Consider the following 20,928-nt stretch of genomic DNA (forward strand, 5'->3'; position numbering starts at 1 on the left):
AACAGTTATTATTTAATTAGACTAATTTAGTTCAGTTCGTTTAGGAGTCTTATTACTTTCGTTGTAACTCTATTTAAGAACTTGCTGCCTTCATTAATAAATTAACATTCAGTTCATATGGTATCAGAACTCTCCACGCTCTAAAGAGTACGATCCAGATTTTTTTCTTCTTCTTTTTCCTCTCCTCACGCAGATCAGCAACAATCACCAACAACAATGGCAACAATACTAGAGTTGTCAATGCTGATAACACGACAAGCACCAATACTATCATTCAATTCAATCCCGCATCCCAATTACCCATCAAACTAAGTGGTGGTCACAACTTCGCCACCTGGAAAGCCCAATTTTCCATGCTTATGTATAACTACAACCTCTTTGGCCATCTCAATGGAACCAGTCCGTCCCCTAGTCGCACGATTACCCTCGGCACGAATATCTCTCCCAATCCTGCCTTCTTAACTTGGTTCCGTCAGGATCAACTCATCCAGAATGCTCTCATGGCTTCTGTCGAACCCACTATTGCCCCTACTGTTGCAGCAGCTGACTCGACTAAATCAGCTTGGGATGCCTTGCATACCACTTATGCGAACAAATCTCAAACTCGAGTCTTCAGTCTGCGTGATCAGCTTGCCCGTGTCACTAAGGACTCTCGCTCCATTACTGAACATATTCATACTATTCGGTCCTTTTCGGATGAGTTAGCCACTGCTGGTGCTCCTGTTTCCAATCCTGAACTCATTGTCAAAATACTTAGTGGTCTAGGTCCTGAATTTCGTGAAATATCTGCTGCCATTCGTGCACGCGATACGCCTATCTCCTATGAGGAACTGTTTGAAAAGTTACTAGACTTTGAACTCTTCCTCCGCCACGAGGATGCTAAGAAACTATCTAGTACTATCACTGCTGCAGTTGCTACTCCCACTAAATTCAACTCCAATAATCGCAACAACCGTAGACAAACCAACAACTCTCAACAATGGCGCCAGAACTTGCATCCAAGCGCTCCACCACAAGGGCAATCCAATTCAAATTCAAACGGTATTATTCGCTGTCAACTATGTAACAAAATTGGCCACACCGCCAATGTTTGCCGCTCGAGATCTCATAATCACTTTGAAGCAAAAGCCAACTATGCCGCTGGGCTTACAACGGAGACCAATCCCTGGATAGTTGACTCAGGAGCCACCCATCACATCACAACAGAGCCGCACAACCTACAACCATACCACGGTAACGAAGATGTCTCCATGGGTGATGGTAACAAAATTCCTATCTCTCACACTGGTTCCACTAAATTAAATGCATGAAATAATGTTTTTAAGCTAACTCACACTTTGTGTGCCCCTTCCATCAAACGCAAGCTTATCTCTGTTTCTAAATTTTGTCAAGACAATCTTAAGTCTATTGAATTTTTTCCTTTTAACTTTGTTGTGAAGGATCTGAAAACACGGCAGCCACTGGTGCACGGTCGGACTAACAATGGACTATATGAGTGGCCTGTCTCACATCCCCAGGCTCACATTATCTCCACATCCATCTCTCTCACTACTTGGCACCAACGTCTTGGTCATCCTCACTCTAGAGTTTTTAGGTTTATTTTGAATAAATTCTCGCTACCGTTTCATGAGAGAGACAAAAAATTTCATTGTAATTCATGTTTATCTAATAAAGCTCATCGACATCCTTTTACTCAATTATCATTGTGTAGCTCTAAACCACTTCAAATTATTTTCAGTGACTTATGGGGGCCATCACCAGTCTTATCTCTTGATAAAAAGTTGTATATTTGTATTTTTGTTGACCAATATACGAAGTACACTTGGCTCTACACACTAACAAAGAAAAGTGAAGTTAAAGATATCTTTCAAAGATTTCATCCTATGATGGAAAAACATTTTGACTCTAAAATTTTATCGTTGTATACTGATGGCGGAGGTGAGTATAAAAGTCTTGACTCCTATCTTTCACTTCACGGCATTCAACACCTCTCTACCCCTCCCTATACACCCCAACGAGTTGCACTTGCAGAACGGCGACATCGCCATATTGTCGAAACTGCAAGAACACTCTTACATAAGGCGTCTCTCCCACCCCAATTCTGGTCTTTTGCCTGCTATCACACTGTCTACCTCATCAATCGTCTTCCAACCTCTCACCTCGATAATCAATCCCCATTCCAAAAGATTACTTAGAAAATCACCTAATTATAACTCCCAACGAATTTTTGGTTGTTTATGTTATCCATGGCTAAAACCATACTCCAAAAATAAACTTGAATCGAAATCTACCCCATGTGTCTATCTTGGATTCTCACTATCCCATCACTGTCACCAGTGTTTTGACCCAATTTCTGCAAAGATTTACTTATCTCGAGATGTGCGATTTGTTGAGGATGTTTTTCCATTTAAGACATTGTTCTCCAACATTGCCATTAAATCAACTCACCTAGAATGGGCAACACCAACAATGCCGAGTTATTCAGACCTCACACCCAAACTTCCTATAGTTACAGATCTGCCAACTCCATTAGAAATAGCAGCACACACTATTGCAGATTTTCCATCAACATCTGCTTCCTCTCCAGCCCAGTCCGGAGACCATTTAAACTCGCAGTCCTTATCCGACAATGCATCAGCGGCAGCCACAACAGATTCACCTCTAGCAACTCCTCCCTCTCAAGGTAAATTTTTGTCTTCCTCATCTTCAATAATTCCTGCTTCCCAAAACACTTCTTCTATATCTACTGCCCAGCGTTTAGCACTACCACGCCTCCCTACAAACTCTCAAAAGCCGATACCAACCAACACACAAAGAAACTTGTCTCCTCTCCTTGTCTATCACCGTAGAAACACCAACCCACCAACACATATGGCTCCTCAACCAGCCTGTCCTACCTTCGAGTTAGAACTCGCTCCTTCACCGCCTCAATGTCCGTCTCCTCCTACCCGTGCTGTCACTCGATCCCAAAATAATATCACAAAATCAAAAAAGATTTTTGATTACCTAGCCAAATTGAACCCCACTTCACACCCACTACTGTCAAACAAGCACAAAAATATCCAGAGTGGCGTTATGCAATGAAACATGAATTTGATGCTTTAATTAAAAATCAGACTTGGGAACTTGTTCCTCCTGACCCGAATAAAAACATTGTATCCTGCAAGTGGCTTTTCAAGATCAAGAGAAATCCTGATGGGTCCATCGACAGATACAAAGCGCGCCTAGTTGCAAAAGGCTTTACTCAGAGGCTAGGCGTTGACTTTCATGCCACATTCAGCCCTGTCGTAGCCCACCACAGTTCGCATTGTCCTCTCTGTGGCACTTCGTTACAACTGGCACCTTCGCCAGCTAGATGTCAATAATGCCTTCCTCCAAGGCAACCTTGAAGAGGAAGTGTATATGGCACAACCCCACTAGTGAAGACAAACCAATGCATATATGTCGGCTACGGAAGGCAATCTATGGCTTGAAACAGGCTCCTCGGGCGTGGTACAATGCACTCACGGGTTATCTTTCATCCATAGGCTTTGTTAAGACAAAATCTGATGCCTCACTACTTGTCAGACATGGTGCAGGTGATACGTTATTCGTCCTCGTCTATGTCGATGATATTATTATCACTGGGAGCAATACTTTAAGTGTCAATCAGGTTATCACTTCCCTTGCTTCTAAGTTCTCTATTAAAGATTTAGGTAATCTTCACTACTTTCTTGGTGTTGAAGTGATACGCAGCTCCAACGGTTTAATTCTCACCCAAGCAAATTATGTGAATGAAATTTTGAATGATGAGGTAATGACCGACTGCAAGAGTGTTAACACGCCCATGAGTGCATCTGAGTTACTCACCTTGTCTAATGGAACTCACTTGACTGATGCTACACGTTACCGCCGAGTCTTGGGTAGGCTTCAATATCTATCCTTCACTAGACCTGACATAGCCTATGCAGTCAACAAGCTTTCTCAATTTATGCAAGCACCGTCAGACCTTTACTGGAAGGCTGTAAAACGTGTTCTTCGATACCTGCGGGGTACCATTCAACTTGGCCTACGCGTTACTCCCATTGATGAATTCAATCTACATGTGTACTCTGATGCAGATTGGGGTGGGGACATCGTTGACAAAGTTTCTACATCTGGTTACATCCTATTTCTTGGTAACAATCCGATTAGTTGGTCATCAAAGAAGCAAAATACTGTCTCACGCTCCTCCACTGAGTTCGAATACAGGGCAGTGGCTAATGCACTTTCTGAAACCTTATGGGTCACCAATCTCCTAAATGGGTTGCGCTTTCCAGTACATCAGCTACCCACAATTTATTGTGACAATCTTGGAGCCACATTCTTGAGCAAGAATCCTGTCCTCCATAGTCGTGTTAAGCATGCTGCTGTGGACTTTCACTTTGTTCGCCACTATGTTGATATTAAAAGGGTTCGTGTTGTTCATGTCCATGGTGCCGATCAAATAGCAGACACCCTCACCAAGGCACTTTCTAAATCTGCTTTTGAGTCTAATTTGTTCAAGTTAGGCTTAGTGACTCATCGTCTAACTTGAGGGGGCATATTAGAACACCTGGTCCTAGGACACCAGTTAGTAGTTTAGTCGTTTAGGATTGTCTTACTAGTTCAGCAGTTATTATTTAATTAGACTACTTTAGTTCAGTTCGTTTAGGAGTCTTATTACTTTCGTTGTAACTCTATTTAAGAACTTGCTGCCTTCATTAATAAATTAACATTCAGTTCATATAGTACCTAATATATGCTAAACATTTTCTATTCTGCATAATTTTTCCTTGAGAATATCTTAATAAATGTTCTTACTTCATTTGGTCAAAACCTTTTTTAATATTTTTACTGGGGATGTACAAAATCGAATCAAACCGTAAATCGAGTCAAACAAAAAAAACTCTGACTGGCGGTTTGGTTTGACTTGGTTTGATATAGGGAAAAAAGTCCGACTATATTTGGTTTGGTTTGGTTTTAACTAAAAAAAATCAACTCGACATTACATATGTAATTTTAAAATTTTATTTTATATATAAAAATATTTACTTTGATATCATTTTAAAATTATACTATTTCATAGTTTTTATCCTTTAAATTATTTCAAGGTTAAAACTTATAGAATTCGAAATTGTCCAATAAATATTATAGTACATACATATTGATAAGTATAATAAAACTTAAATAAAAATTAAATTAATACTAATGCAAAAAGATAATCAATTCAACACTAAGAATGACAATAATATTGAATATTTGTTCTTTAGTCTTACATAGTTTAGACAATTATATTACATAATGTAATTTTAATTTTCCTTGATTAAATATTTAGTAATGTAACTAATACTTATTAAACTTATTTTAGCATGATAATTTAGTACTTTTAAATCATGATTATTTTCGTTATGACTTTACAATATTTATTTTATATGATGATTTCATTATTATTTTTTATTGAATATTTTTGTGTCATCAATACTCATCTCCTATTTTGTGTTATTTTTTAAAGAAATATCTTAGATAACTGTATTTTGGTTAGACTAAAGAAATATTTAGAGTACAAGTTAATTATATGTTTGTATGCAAATTTTACCGAAAAATCCAAAAATCTGGAAAAATTCAAAGTTTATAAATCTAAAAATTCGACACAATTGTTTGGTTTGGTATTTGATAAACCCGAACCAACCAGAGGTTGGAAAAACCGAATATTATTAGTTTGGTTTGATTTATAAATTTAAAATTTTTACACGAACAATTTGGTTTGATATTTAAAAAATCCGAACCAATCTGATCATGTATACCCCTAATTTTCACCTTGTGCTTAAATATTAAAAAAGGGTGTCCTTTTTTAAACTTGTGACCTTAAACAATATGCACGTGAAAAATTGTCATTAGAATGTTACCAAAAAAGAACAAATTTTATTTTAAGAACAGACTTAAAAGAAAATAAATTTCATAGAGAAATGATAGTATATAAAATGAATTTTCAAACGATCCTTTTCTTTTCCACAAAAAAGTGAAAATTATATAAAAATAACATTATTATATAGATTAGAAAATTGTTAACAATATACCTTTTGACAAGTCTTGAGAAAAAGTCAGCAAGTAAAAGTACATCAAATAATGGAAAAAGTTGGTACGTCATTTTCATGGCATGTATATATGCGGGACCCAAACATGCATGTAGGGAAATTTCTTAGGGGTTGTTTGGAAATATTAATATGAAGAAACATTACCCCTAAAACAAGAACCAGGTTCTTGTTAAGTTGGTTTACAGCAGAACACAGACACTTTGAAACTAAAATTTTCCTCAATCAAGGAAAGAAAAAACCTCGTTTTATTTATTCAACTTGATGATTTTATGATTACAACTTAATAATCAATAACTTCACCACTACAACAACTCTCGATTAACTATAATCGACTAACTCTACTCTCCAAGAGGCCAAACTCACATCTTGTTACAAACCTCACCAAAAGTCGATTCTACAAGAAGCCAAACCCACTTATTGTATAATGAAGCCTAACTAGTGACTTAAACAATGAATCAGAAAAACAATTTACACACTCAAGACTTTCTAACTCAAGAATTTCTTGAACGTTGTACAAATCTTGATCTCATAGGCTTTTACGTGATGAATGACTCTCGCTTTCTTTCGTGGTAAAAGTCTTGATCATCTTCTACGTTTGATCTCTGTTTTTACAGAATCGATTTGTATCCTTATCATATAAGATGAGGAAGTTATAATTGTAGAGAAAGAAGGAGTACTAATTTTGTCTTTTGTTGTACAATCCTTTTTCTACACAACTTTCTTTACTTAATAAAACATGTTAAAGTTTCCTTATTTGTTTCAACTTGTAATTTCAGCAGCTTGAGCACTTTTACGTTTAATCACTTAATTTCAGCGGCTACTTAATTCTGGAACCGATATATGTTTATATTTGCATTTATTGTCTATCATCAAAACACACATGTTGTATGCTTGTAGAACTATCATATACCCCCTTTTTGATGAAGACAAACCTGTGTAAAGTAATATATAATATTCTCCTTTTGACAAATCAAAAAGAGTTTAAGTAACCACAAAAGAACCAGAAAAAATCCACAGCAGACTATCAAAAATCTATCAACATTTTAAGCTCAATTAGTTGAGCCACCACAAAAAATGTTTTATCAACACAAAACAAGATAGCAAACCAGAGTTAAAAATCCACACAACAAAAGAACCAGGTGCATACTAAGTTCTATTTAAGTTGAGGATTGGCTAGGCTTGGAAGGATGGGAGGAGGAAGAAACAAGCACATCAAGGACTCTGTCAACCCTTGCATTGTTAACAAGCTGTTGTTGCACCAAGTGATCTTTCAGACGATCAATCTCAGCATGGGAAGGGCGAAGTTCACCACGCAAAGTCTAGTTTTCCAATTCAAGGGTGGCAGTTTTGTCTTCTACAACTTTGAGTTCCCTAAGCAATTGAGAAACAGGACCAAATGGACATGGAGAAGCATTAGAAACCTGCTCCGGTTCAATGGGAATGCCACAATCAGCGAGAATTGATTGAGTAAACATGTCTGCGCGAGTCAAAGCCCATCCTTCCCCCAATGCCACCTCAAACACAGTAAACACTCTGGTTAGAAGATTATCGAATGCCAATTGATGAGAACCAAGTTGAGGATCAAAAATTCGAGCCAAATGTTTGATAATTAGTGTGGGACAATCAATATGGTCTTTGCATTCAAGAGCATTCATAAGTCCTATGTCCCTTAGAGAAGCAATATGACGATAGTGACCCCTGGGTAATATCCCTTTGTGCACTATTTTGAATAGAAGTTTATGAACTGGTCCCATGACTCCCTTTAACACGGTCTGAACCCTAGAGGTGACCCTTCCTTGAGAGAACATGGACGGAAGACCAGAGTGCTCATCAGAAACCCAACAATAGTCAGTAATACCCATAGAGTGTAAAATTTCACCCAGCTTAGTTGCATCAAAGATAATCTCTACTCCCTTCACAATAGAAGTTACCACATTCCCTTCCAATATCTTTAAATTTGTGTGAAAATCTACTACTTCATGTTCGTAAATTAGATTAGGTTCAAGAAATAACTCTTCCCACCCCTGAAACTATAGTAGTTCACAAACCTGTTTGACTATGTCCATTTATAGTATATCAGGATGAAAAGTTCTACCCCTAAGCACCTTTTTAGTTTGAAAATAATTTTTCTTCCCAATTTTGAGAATTTTTTCCATGTTTCTTTTTGCCGATTTTGATTTAGACTGAGGAGTTTCAAAAGTTTTAACTTCAGAGCAGTCATTAGACTCATAATCAAGAATCATTGGGGAATCAGACGGATGAACATGAGACTTACCCAGGCGACAATGTTTCATATTAGATGTCGCATCACTTGTCAGTTTGACTGTATTCGCACTTCGAGTCACTGGTTTGCGCAAATAGACTTGTTTGACTGCAATATGTTTGCGTGGCCGTCTTGGTTTCTGGGGATGAAGTGTGCTAAGCGGAACATCATCAGTGTTTAGTGATTGTGAGGATGGTGGTAGAGGAGAACTAGACGGGGTTTTGGGAATGGGTTGCTGAGACGGAGAAGAAGTGAAGATATTAGTGGTGGTGGGAATAGGTGTATTTGTGGGAGTTGGTGGCGATGAGATAGGATGATTTAGAGTTGGGTTGTCTGACTGTGGGGGTGACGTAGAGGGAATGAACGGTTCGCCGGTGGGTCGATTTGAGGATGTGAGGTGAGGGATGTATCAGTGGAGGGAGAGTGGAGACCATAGATTGAAATGGGTTAGGGAGTGGGTCGGGTTTTCTTGTTTTCAATTGGGTCGGGTCGGTAAAAATTAATTGGATGGGTATTTTAAGAGCCACGTGGCATTTTCTCATATTAAAGCATAAAGAAATGAATTTTTAATTTATTAAATATTGGTCTGTTAAGTAAAAGGGTATATATGAACCATTTCTATAACGATAGGGGCATATATGGACCATTTTTTAAACGGAGGGTATTTTTGCTCCAAATCATAAAGTTCAGGGGTAAATCAGACCCTTTTCCCTTTATTATACAATCCTTTATCTACACAACTTCCTTACTTAATAAAACATTTCCTTATTTGTTTCAACTTGTACTTTCAGCAGCGTGAGCACTTTTACGTTTAATCACTTAATTCCGGTGGCTACTTAATTCTGACGGCTGCGACAATTCTGGCGACTACTGATATATGTATATATTTGCATTTATTGTCTATCATCAAAACACACATGTTGTAGGATTGTAGAACTATCATAATATTTTGAGAAAAGGGTCTGATATACCCCTCAACTTTGTTATTTGCAACTTATATACCCCTCGTTATAAAAGTGACTCATATATGCCCTTACCGTTATACAAACGGCTCACATATACCTCTGCTGTTACAAAATGACTCACATATACCCTTCATTTAACGGAAGTTAAAAAATTAGTTTTAAATTTATATTTATTACTTCTAATTTTTTTAAAAAAATATATAGGAGTATATATGATTCTTCTATCAAAGTTCAAGGTATATTTTAATTTTTTTCATACATAAATTATTTTTTGACTTTTTTTATTATAATTATTTGAATTTCTTATTCTTATTTTATTTTTTTCTTTCATTCGTTAGTTTAAAGAATAAAAAATTAAACTATATTTTTTGTGTGTAATGTAATTTAATTTCGTATTCGAAGAAAAAATTTGTTCATCTACAATAAGTTTTACAAGAATATTTGTGAAACATAAATAAATTTGATTATCAAAATAATAATTATAAATTAGTCATTAAAACAAAATAAAAATAAAAATAAAAAATGTTTGACGAGGATTAAATTTACTCATATAGGATTATATTTTTTAGAAAAAAATAATAAAAAATTTAGATTAAAATTATTATTTTTTTCATTTCCGTTAGAGGAAAAAGGTATATGTGAGTCATTTGTTTACAAGTAGGAGTATATATGAGTCACTTTCATAACAAGGGGTATACCGGCTCTAAATAACAAAGTTGAGGGGTATATCAGCTCTAATTATAAAAATCAAGTATTTATAAAATAATTTATTTTTAAGGAACGTGTAAATAATGAAAATACATATATATATATATATATATATATATATATATATATATATATATATATATATATAAGAACTATTAAAAAAGAATAAAGAAAGAATTTGAAAAGTCATTTAATAATCGAAAATGTGTAACTAGTAACTACACTTTCTCAATTAAAAAAATTAAATATATATAATCTTTTAGTAATAAAGTAATTACTTACCAGACCAAAAAGTCAAACCGTATAAATACACTCAATCATACCTAAATCTAGTAACAAGGTAATCTTCTAAACAAACACTTATTAAAAAGGGGAAAAAGAAATAATATTTTTTTTTCTATGGCAGCTCGATATTTTTATTAGAACTCGATTAAATCTTTAAATTAGCATTGACAAATCTCATATTGGGGTAATTTTGGTGCGGAAGCAGGGGCTAGAGGGTAATACACTTCTTAATAAAATCCCTAATAAAGACGATTTTGACTTTCTATATCTAGTAGGTCCAAACTTGAAGCAAATGAAGCAGGAAGAAATAATACTTATTATTTTTTATTTTTTCACTCGATGTCTAGTATTTACATTGAAGCTTGACTATTTCGAATTCGTGATGTACAATGCCTATTCAGGGGGAGCGCTCCCTAACAATAAGGATGTTTTCATACTTATAATTTGAAACTCGAAATTTTTAATTAAGAATGAAGTAACATCATCGACTCTGCGGTGGGCGAATGAAATAATATCTTTGCTAGATGTGTTCATTGACTTGTGACTTTTCGCCCAACTAAGTCTTTGCAGTTTTCTGAAGACAAAAAAAAGACCAAGTCCACCTTTTATATTAACTCAATAAGATGACTGCCTTTTCATAGCAATATCTAGGAACTTTCTTATGCAGAAAATTGAACACACATATCCATATTACTTCTCCTAAACTTCATTTCATTATAATTCAATGCTCATGTAAAAGTTATCTCTAAATTATGTTCATTTCACCATGTAAGTTTCTCTATGCTTGAGTTAATTTCTCATCAAGGTTCAAACTTCTCTTTTATACTTTTTCTATAGTTTTGGTTTTAGTTCCTTTTATATGAGTTGTTGTTGATGTTGATTTTCTTATCATATTTAGCTAATCTTTTTCTCAATTTCGTATTTTTTTTTATCTTTTTTTACTAGTGAATTGTTCAAACCATGTTAATTTTATAATATTATTGTATTGTCTTGTTTATCGTCTTTCAAGATTTGCTTTGACTGACATCTGTTTGTTTCGATATTAATAATTGAGACTGCTATATGATCTGATTTCAAAAGTTCATGTTGCATGAAGCACCCAATTTTCTTACTTTTATTTATTTATTATTATATTGTTTTTTTTGAATTACAACTACTACTACGCCCCAGTCCAGAACAAGTTGAAGTATTTGAACTATAATTACAACTTCTAATTTTGCACTAATTGAGTTTTACATATTTGTTGTATTTTTAACAGAGAAGCTGAAATATGATGAATCCCAACCAGGACAAATATGTAAGGTTAGTTCATTCAGCTTTCTATACCAAGAAATATCTGATTTTTTTTATTTTTTTTTTTGGCTTGAGCTAAAAATTCCATAAACATCATGATACAATATCGATTCGAGCTACATGCTAGAGGAATTAATTAAAAAAAAAAAAAAAGCTAATCAATGAAACTAACAAGATAGGAGCTCATTAGGAATTGAAGAACAACAAAAATCGTAGACCATGTGGGCGGAGGCAGTATTTTCATTAAGGTTCATCATCGAATATATAGCCTTCCAAAAAAAAAGTGATAAAGGGATTCAGATGAACCCCCCTCTAGCTCCGCGTCTTCTTAGACTCTAACCGGGGACTTTTGTATTTAGGTTTGAGGAATGGAAGTCAGAACAATCATCCTTCAGCATTGACAATGAAAATTCTCAGGATAATAGGCCATTTTATGTCAGAAAACCATCGTTGAGCTCGTTGATGAGCAGCGTTAGAAGAAGGTTAGAGAGCGGTTCTGAAAGAATTAGTAGCTGGAGAAAATCAATTCGAGTGTATCCTCTAATTGATAAGCCAACAAAAGATCAATATGTAAAACCAAAGAAGAAAGTTCATGATCCTCAGGGGAGATTTCTTCAGCAATGGAACAAAGTATTTGTATTGATTTGTATAATTGCGGTGTCACTGGATCCGTTGTTCTTCTATATTCCTGTCATAGATAACGACAGAAAGTGCCTCGATTTGGACAGGACGTTAAAGATCACTGCTTGTGTTCTTCGTTCTATCACTGATCTTTTCTATATCTTTCACATTATCTTGCAATTTCGTACTGGCTACATTGCTCCTCCTTCTCGAATTTTTGGAAGAGGTGAGTTGGTTGAAGATTCCTATGATATAGCCAAGCGATATTTGTTATCATATTTCATCGTTGACGTTGTAGCAGTCCTTCCACTCCCACAGGTTTATGTCCTCAAAAGCTTGTGCTTTTTAGCATTCTCTTAACTTAAAGAGAGTATGATATTAACAAGTTTAATCTTGTTTTTGTGCAGATTGTGATATTGGTAATCACTCCCAACGCGAATGGCTCTATTGCTCTGGCGACGAAAGAAATGTTGAAGATTGTCATTTTTGCTCAATATTTTCCAAGAATTTTTAGAATTTATCCATTGTACAAAGAAGTAACAAGGACTTCAGGCTTGTTTACTGAAAGTGCATGGGGTGGAGCTGTTTTCAACCTTTCCCTCTACATGCTAGCCAGTAACGTAAGTTCCCTTTCAACCAATAGATGTTCAACATTACGTAAAACATTGAGATAATGATCAAAAACACACCCGACTATTACTTTTAGCAAGTTTCACTCCTCAACTATCAACTATAATTTTTTTTCAATCTGAATTATCACCCTTTTTCTGTTTTCATACATGACCTACTTGAGTAGATGGTGACAGTGCATGTAAAAGGGAACAACAAATAATTGGAGTGTGAAACTCGTGAAAAAATGATAGTTCAGATGTGTTTTTGACAATTAACTCTAAAAGATAATTACAAGTAACTGTCCATAATAAATGGAAGTAGTAACATGGTAATGCAGCTCGTTTAATTACATTAACAATGTAAAGTTTCTTTATACTTTCAGTGTAGATAAGTTAAGTCGACTCTTATAGGTGCAAATTAAATGTGTGATCTCAGGTAATTGGAGCCTTGTGGTACTTGTTCTCAGTAGAACGCCAAGATACATGCTGGCGCGATGCGTGTGACAAGATCTCCGGCTGTTCATCAAACTACTTATATTGTAACAAAAGTTCGATTGGAAATGCTTCCTTACTGAATTCTTCTTGCCCTCTCGTGAAACAAGAAGATATAAAGGATCCACATGTCTTTGATTTTGGAATAGCTCTTGATGCTCTTCAGTTTCGGATTGTGGAGAAAAGGAACTTCTGGACCAAACTCTTCTATTGCTTTTGGTGGGGGCTGAGAAACTTAAGGTCTGTTCACTTTTTCTTATTCCCTAGATACATTTTGACCTTGGTTTTTCGTACAAGCTATTAAAGTATTGCGGATGTTCTGAAAGTTCCTGTGTTTTGGACAACAACTCTATTTGCATTTGTCTGCTAGTGCGGTAAAAGAGTCACGTTCCTTCATCTGAATTAGTTTTGAATCAAAGAAAAAAAGGACAGCAGGGCAAAGAGGTTTTCATGAGATTTAGTGTCGTCCAAATAACGGATTTAGCCAAGTGATAGGATCTTCTAATCAACCGAGAGACCATCTGAATTCCATTAGTTCCATTTAAATAACAGAATCTAGCGAAATGTAGGTCATGATGCGCCTTGAGATGGCTAATGGGGAACCCGCTCACAAGTGGTTTCTCTATTGCATCTGGCGTGTCGTTAATATTGAGGCATTACGGCATTATATATTGTTTTTGGTACTCATCATTAGCAGTCCATGATACCATCAGATCAACTTTTCTTCTAACAATTTTAATAATTTTTCAAGAATGTCTGACCTAAATCACCATGTTGAGTGACTTCTATAATTCTGTAACCGTCTCTTTGGACTGTGTTAAGAGCTAAAATTTCCTCTTACATGTTTCAGTTCTCTCGGCCAAAACTTGAAGACAAGCACTTTCATTGGAGAGATTCTCTTTGCCGTCTTTATCTCAATTATCGGGCTTATCTTGTTTTCCTTGCTTATTGGCAATATGCAGGTCAGTGCAGTACTGCCATTTGTCATGAATTGAGTTCCAAAAGATTACACAAAACACTTCATTTGTTATGAACTATCATTTTTCAACAAAGAAACCTTATCGCTACCTCTCACAAGGTAGGGGTAAGGTTTGCATACACCCTGTCCTCCCTAGGCTCTACTTGTAGGATGACACTGGGTATGGTGTTGTTGTATATCAACAAAGGTTGATTCTCAAAAGTTTCCTATTTGTTAAACTAGATAAAGTTTGAGGAATTTTGTATTGGTTGTGGAAACAGAAATATTTGCAATCTATCACGGTTAGAGTAGAAGAGATGAGAGTGAGAAGGCGGGATGCAGAACAGTGGATGTCTCATCGCATGCTTCCTGACATTCTGAAAGAGCGAATTAGACGACATGAACAGTACAAATGGCAAGAAACCAGGGGAGTTGAGGAAGATTTACTGCTTCAAGATCTTCCTAGAGACTTGAGGAGAGATTTAAAGCGCCATCTCTGTTGGTCTTTTCTCAAAAAAGTAAGTACTTATCACATTATAATTATCCGTGTCCAACTTCAGCATATGTTGTTGTAGTATTGTTCTGTTACTATTTGTTGTTTCATGTACTTCCATTACTTTTTTTGGACTGTTTTTTTTCTTGAGCCAAAGGGTCTGTCAGAAACAACCTCTCTACCTCTGAGGTAGGGGTAAGGTTTGCATACACTCTATCCTCCCCGAACCTCACTTTGTGGGACTACACTACTTATGGTGTTTTATAGTGAACATTTTTGACTGGTAAAGAATATGAACACGGCCTTAATTGTGAACCGGCAAACAAAGGTCAATTATTACCTTCCTAAATATGTCATCACATTTCTATGGCTCTGAGTATGTCATTTACGGTAGGTATAAGGTCTGCATAAACGCCACCCTCCCTATACCCCACTTGTGGGACTATACTTAGTATGTTTTTACACTCTAATCATTTATGACGATCATCCCGAACAAGCACTGAATTTGCATTGGTTTGGTAATGCAGGTTCCCATATTTGAGAAAATGGATGACCAATTACTGGACGCGTTGTGTGACAGACTGAAACCAGCACTCTTCACAGATAAGAGCTTCATAATCCGAGAAGGAGATCCAGTAGAAGAAATGCTCTTTCTAATGAGAGGTACACTGTTAACTATGACCACAAATGGTGGAAGGACTGGTTTTTTCAACTCTGTTTATCTCAAGGCTGGTGGCTTCTGTGGAGATGAGCTTTTAACATGGGCTTTAGACCCCAATACTTCTTCCGGTAGTCTTCCACTTTCAACCAGAACAGTACAGGCTGTAACTGATATAGAAGCTTTTGCCGTCACTGCTGATGACCTCAAGTTTGTTGCTGCACAGTTTAGACGTCTAAATAGCAAGCAGATTCAGCATACTTTCAAGTAAGTTCCATTTCATAACAATCTTCAACTTACTTCAGATAACAATTTTATTTCATTTGATGCGATACGCTAAAAATTGAGTGACCATCTGTGAAATTAACCCTGCATAACTAGTGTATGAGTTTTGGAGTCATCCATTTACACTTGTGCTGGATAATGCTAACATCCTACCTGTCGCCAAGGCACACGAGGAGTTGGGTGGCCCAGGTTGGAGTAGTCATGATCGAACATGACGCTTGCTTGGTGGACTTAGTTGAGAAATAAAGTTGGTCCTTTGCTATCAGCTATAGCTTTTGGCATTATGATAAGCGCTTGATCCTAACAACTTGTGTACTTGGCTATTTCAGGTTCTGCTCACAGCAGTGGAGGACATGGGGTGCATGCTTTATACAAGTAGCATGGCGTCGATACTGCAGGAACAAGCTTGAGAAATCTTTACGAGTGGAAGAAGATAGACTGCAGGCTGCATTAGCAAAAGAGAGCACAAATACACCAAGTCTTGGAGCTACCATTTATGCATCAAGGTTTGCTGCTAATGCTCTACGCGCCTTGCGACGTAAGCACGCAACTAGTGCAAAATTATCTCCCACATTACCTCTGCTGCTTCATAAGCCATCTGAACCAGACTTCAGTGAGGAAAATGATTCATGAGGTGGGGAGGTTAATTAACTAGAAATTTTGGAACTTGTTCATATTGGTTGATTTACATTTTCTTTATACTTTATAAAAACAACTCCTTGGGTAGTACATATGTTATATGTCTTCATTCATTATGATAATTGTAGAAATAAAAGGGAGTTCTGTTTAATTTATATCTAAGTTTCTATCGAATGTATAAGTTTGCGGTTGAAAATAATCAAGAAATCACATTTTATTTAAGTATATGTAACCAGGACAAATATAAATGATAAAAACTTACTCAATACAGGGTGTTTTATGTTAATTCATAGGATACATAGTATAATGTGTTTGCATAATAGTTAAGCAAAGTAGCGTAATTGCTACCAGCAACGCGATAATTGACCATGAAGTGCTAAAGTAAGTCCAGTAACACTCTGCAATCGACGTTTTCCATCTGCAGCTAACATGACACTGCATTTCCTTTATAACATCAACACGAGTACCACCATGAGAAACTACATCATAAGTCGTAACGTCTTGGAACACTTTAGCTGCTTCTTCATCTGTTCTCATGTGGTTACATATTACACCATTCTCTCGTAGCTCTTTGACATCCTCAGGACATACTACAAGTGACTTCATCAAGTTCACATAAGAGGTAACCTCATATCGACTTTCTGTGTTGGGCTCATCTCATAAGATATCATGTTCGCGAATATTACCTTGATGTACATGTTGATATGTTCTTTTGGTTGATGAAGTTTTCCGAATTAGACGTAGGATTTGAATTTGATTTCTTGGAGGGAGTTTGTTTTGCTTAATCTGAATAAAATGCCCTTTTGTTTGAGGTCTCTCACTGATCTAAAGGGATAGATGTGATTACTCTTTGATTGCAAATTGCCACAGTTTATTGCATTTCTGAAAATTTTAGATCATAACAAGTTAAAGCAGGCCGACTCAACAATATTGAGAGCCTAAAATGAAACTTAAGAGAGAGGCACTAATTTATCCTTTTTCATCATACTAGTTTCTGAGGACGTGCTTCGCACGTGTGTTTCATGTGATTTTTTTTTATAGATATGTTAGAATGACTAAAGTTTCATGAAAATATATATGTAAATTATAATGAATAATAAAATATAACAATTACAAAATAAGAATAAAGACTTACGCAATAAAACATTCATAGAAAACTAAATTAAGAAGTCTAATAGAGAAAAAAAAGACAAAAAGAAACAAATCTAAGAAAAAATATAATGTAGACATTATTCTTATAAGATTGATGTATGTATAGATGAAAAAATAAGTACATAACTCTCTGAGTTCTTATCGACTCCTTCCATATCCTATCAAAATTCTAGAGGCTTCTTCATCTACTTTAACTATAGAATAAATGTAGCCTAATAATCTTGGTAGGAGTTTCATGAGATAAAGAAGTTGAATTTATATAGATATAAAAGAAGGAATATCAAAAGAAATCTTAAAGTTTTAGTTTAAATATTTAGAGGTTATGAATATGAAAAGATGAGAGTTATGAATATTAAGAGTATAAAAGTTGAATAAGTAATTAACAAATAATAATAAATAAGTGAAGAATATGAAAAGGAAAATTAAAATTAGCAAACCATGTAGAAAGAACAACTAAAGTTCTTATCATGTAATAAGCGTTAATGAATTTAAATTTGTAAAGATAGAGTCGTTCTTTAATAATAGTCAAGAGGACAGTATCAATGTGTGTCTCCATTTTGCAGATTTGCAATCTTTAAATTATTAAATTTCGTTATTTATCATTAAGGATAATACTTTATCCATATAAATTATATTATTCATGTTAAGGAAAAAATTATGAGAAGAGGAAAAATATAGCAATTTAGGTAGAGACCATTTTTTTATAAAAAATTATAGTTATTATATACATATAGATTATAAATCATAAATATTAATTAATTAGATATTTAATTAGAAATTAATCTTAAGAAGTCTAAAAGTCATTAACATTTTAATTAAATTTATACAATCAAATATTTAAATAGTTTATAACAATTTAATTTATAGAAGGGCTAAAATCGTAATTCAACTTTTAACTTTTTTTCTTCATGCTTTTAGTAATACTAGTTTCCGAAAACGTGCGTTACAAGTTTATCCTAAAATACTTCATACAATGTTTGTAGTGCAAATAATAAATTTAAACAATATATATATATATATATCAAGAATTAGCTATTATGCATGAAAAAATACTACTTTCAATCACATTTGTTAGCTATTATGCATGAAAAAATACTACTTTCAATCACATTTGTTACCGACCCAAAGGTATATATGTACATTTCACAAATTTCTTCAATAATTCATTTCCTCGTAAATTTAAAAAATAATGAAGTTACAGTGGTTCATCAACTTATAAGACACCATTGATTCTCTTTATCTTCATTTTTATTCTCTTCATGTTCATTTTTTTCTTTCTTTAATTTTTTTGTTAATGAGTTGGATTCACTTGTACAGAATCACATCAACTTTTTGTCTTGTAGGATATTCCATTGATTGTCATGAATGCAGTGATAAAGCTAGAAGTCTTTCTTCTTGTCCTTGTGTAAAAGATTCCTTTTTTGGATAATCCAATTAAGTGTACCGTCTCAACTTCTATAAAATAATTTTTATTTAAAAATCAAACCAAAATTTTATTAAGAACATATCAACTTACACAAAAATAATTAATTGCATATAAGGAACAATGATTTATTACCTGAAAATTGATACCACTTGAAACAGTTCAATCTGTGTTGCTTCACTTACTGCATCATCACTATGAAATATTAGCGTCATTTCTTAATTGTATCTTCATAAAAAAAGGTCAAATTTAAAAAATTTATTAGTATTTGAAATATTCAACAATTTAGATGAGTTCAAATAAAGATAAATAAAACATTGAGCATAACAAACTCATATAAATAAAAAATAAAGATAACATGATTACATGAGAAAGTATAATATATAATATAGGAAAATGGAGAATCTGCTAATAGAAGATAAAAACATTACAAATTAAGTGATCCAAGAAGTGCCATCAACTTCTTGAGAGTGTGGAAAGATTATGAGGGTGTGAATATTAATGATGAGATAGTGGAGATGTGGTATTAATACACATTATGACAAAATTACACCTAAAACTGATCAGATAGAGAAATGAAAAGTTTCTCTAATACGTTTTCGTAATAACTTAATAATTAATTATTTTTACAACTATTCATTCTCCTACATTATTTTAACAATAAGTGAATCAACTTAATTAACAATTTAAGCATATTTAATATTTAATTAATTAATTATTTTATAATATTTTAATTAAGTATAAGGCTAAAATGGTAATTCAACTTTTAAGTTTTGACCTTCATGCTTATAATAATACTAGTTTCTGGGACGCGCCACGCGCGTGTGGCCATATAAATAAAAATATTTTTTTGTGAATATTGTATATTAACAATATTTTTAAGTTATATTATATGTTATAAAATAGAAAATACAAATTACATGTTCTTAAAATTGATAAGCATCTTATATGGCGTTTTTGTTTCTAAGATCCAATATCCAAAAAACTATACAACTACAATATTTAAATGAATAAGTGAAATGTTATGTTCTACGTTAATGAAATGTGTAAAACTAGTAACATATAGAAATCTTTTACCGTAAAACTAATGTTGTGTGTTGCACATATTAAGCCCTAGTAAGGAAATTAAATAATAAGTGTCATGAGTGTATTCTTCACTAAGAAATTTCTTTGAAGAATCCAACAACATCCATAGATGAAATTCTTAAACAAATCCAACAACGTTCATAGCGTATTTTGATCACCTTTAACTTTGACATTGATTGAGAAAAAACTGCTTAGAGAAATGATATACTCTTCTTTAGAGCCCATAAAAATGGAGAGGAGTCTTGAGGAAAATGAAAAATTATTCTTGGATTTATATAATACTTTCATGTTAAAGGATTAATTAGTTTCTTTAGCTTCTTTTCATGTATTAAAATTTAAAATAACATATATTAATATATTAACTATGGGATTCATTGTATTGAAATCTACAACTATTAAGATTCTAGTAATGTAAAGGTAACTGTTTCTATAGTTTAGTTAATGTGCAACTTAAATCTCTACCTATTTGCTCTCGTTAACTAACATTTGTCTTTTCATTTTCTTTAACGTTTAAATTATTTAATTTTCATAACTATTCAAATATTCTCAATTCATTAATAGTAAAAAAAGTTTATTGCTCAATATTTTTCAAAAATAAAATAATCAAATATGAATATAACATTTTTATTTAGTATAGGGATAAAATGGTAATTCAACTTTATACATTGAAGCTTCTCGCTTATAATATAATATGATGTACTTTTATTTAAAATCTACTTCTCTAGCTATTTTAGATGGAAAGTCATAAAGTATTATTTTATAATCAATTTATTTTAATAATTCCTTTTCAAATGATAATATAACTAAATTATTCAATTTATCTTTGAGATATTGTTGATCTTTAAGAAGATCTAATTTTAATTTCAAAAAAATAAATCGGTTGATCAGGCAACGGTTACAG

The 20,928-nt window shown here is 34.0% G+C and overlaps 1 protein-coding gene and 1 long non-coding RNA gene across 4 annotated transcripts; one reads left to right on the forward strand and one right to left on the reverse strand.

Annotated features, from left to right (window-relative positions):
• Window positions 1-7,009: 7,009 nt before the first annotated feature.
• Window positions 7,010-9,044, reverse strand: LOC138348610 (uncharacterized). Its single transcript, XR_011221402.1, has 2 exons — window positions 8,371-9,044; window positions 7,010-7,609 (listed from the first exon to the last, which is right to left on the reverse strand). It is a non-coding gene; the product is annotated as an uncharacterized lncRNA (long non-coding RNA).
• A 1,814-nt stretch (window positions 9,045-10,858) lies between these two features.
• LOC101250219 (cyclic nucleotide-gated ion channel 1) lies at window positions 10,859-16,521 on the forward strand. 3 transcript variants are annotated; one of them, XM_010323215.4, is made up of 10 exons: window positions 10,872-11,084; window positions 11,575-11,618; window positions 11,969-12,548; window positions 12,638-12,850; window positions 13,278-13,573; window positions 14,184-14,295; window positions 14,573-14,809; window positions 15,312-15,709; window positions 15,892-15,974; window positions 16,057-16,521. In XM_010323215.4, the coding sequence occupies exons 2-9, from the start codon at window positions 11,587-11,589 to the stop codon at window positions 15,971-15,973; spliced, it is 1,950 nt and encodes a 649-aa protein (XP_010321517.2). In that variant the 5' UTR covers window positions 10,872-11,084; window positions 11,575-11,586; the 3' UTR covers window position 15,974; window positions 16,057-16,521. The 3 variants fall into 3 exon arrangements, with proteins under 3 accessions (XP_004240079.1, XP_010321517.2, XP_019069356.1); XM_004240031.5 differs by lacking the exon at window positions 15,892-15,974 and having other exon boundaries at window positions 10,859-11,084; XM_019213811.3 differs by lacking the exons at window positions 11,969-12,548; window positions 15,892-15,974 and having other exon boundaries at window positions 10,883-11,084.
• The last annotated feature ends 4,407 nt before the right edge of the window (window positions 16,522-20,928 follow it).

Source organism: Solanum lycopersicum, chromosome 5 (assembly GCF_036512215.1).
Source record: "Solanum lycopersicum chromosome 5, SLM_r2.1".
In the NCBI taxonomy this organism is placed as follows: Eukaryota; Viridiplantae; Streptophyta; class Magnoliopsida; order Solanales; family Solanaceae; genus Solanum; species Solanum lycopersicum.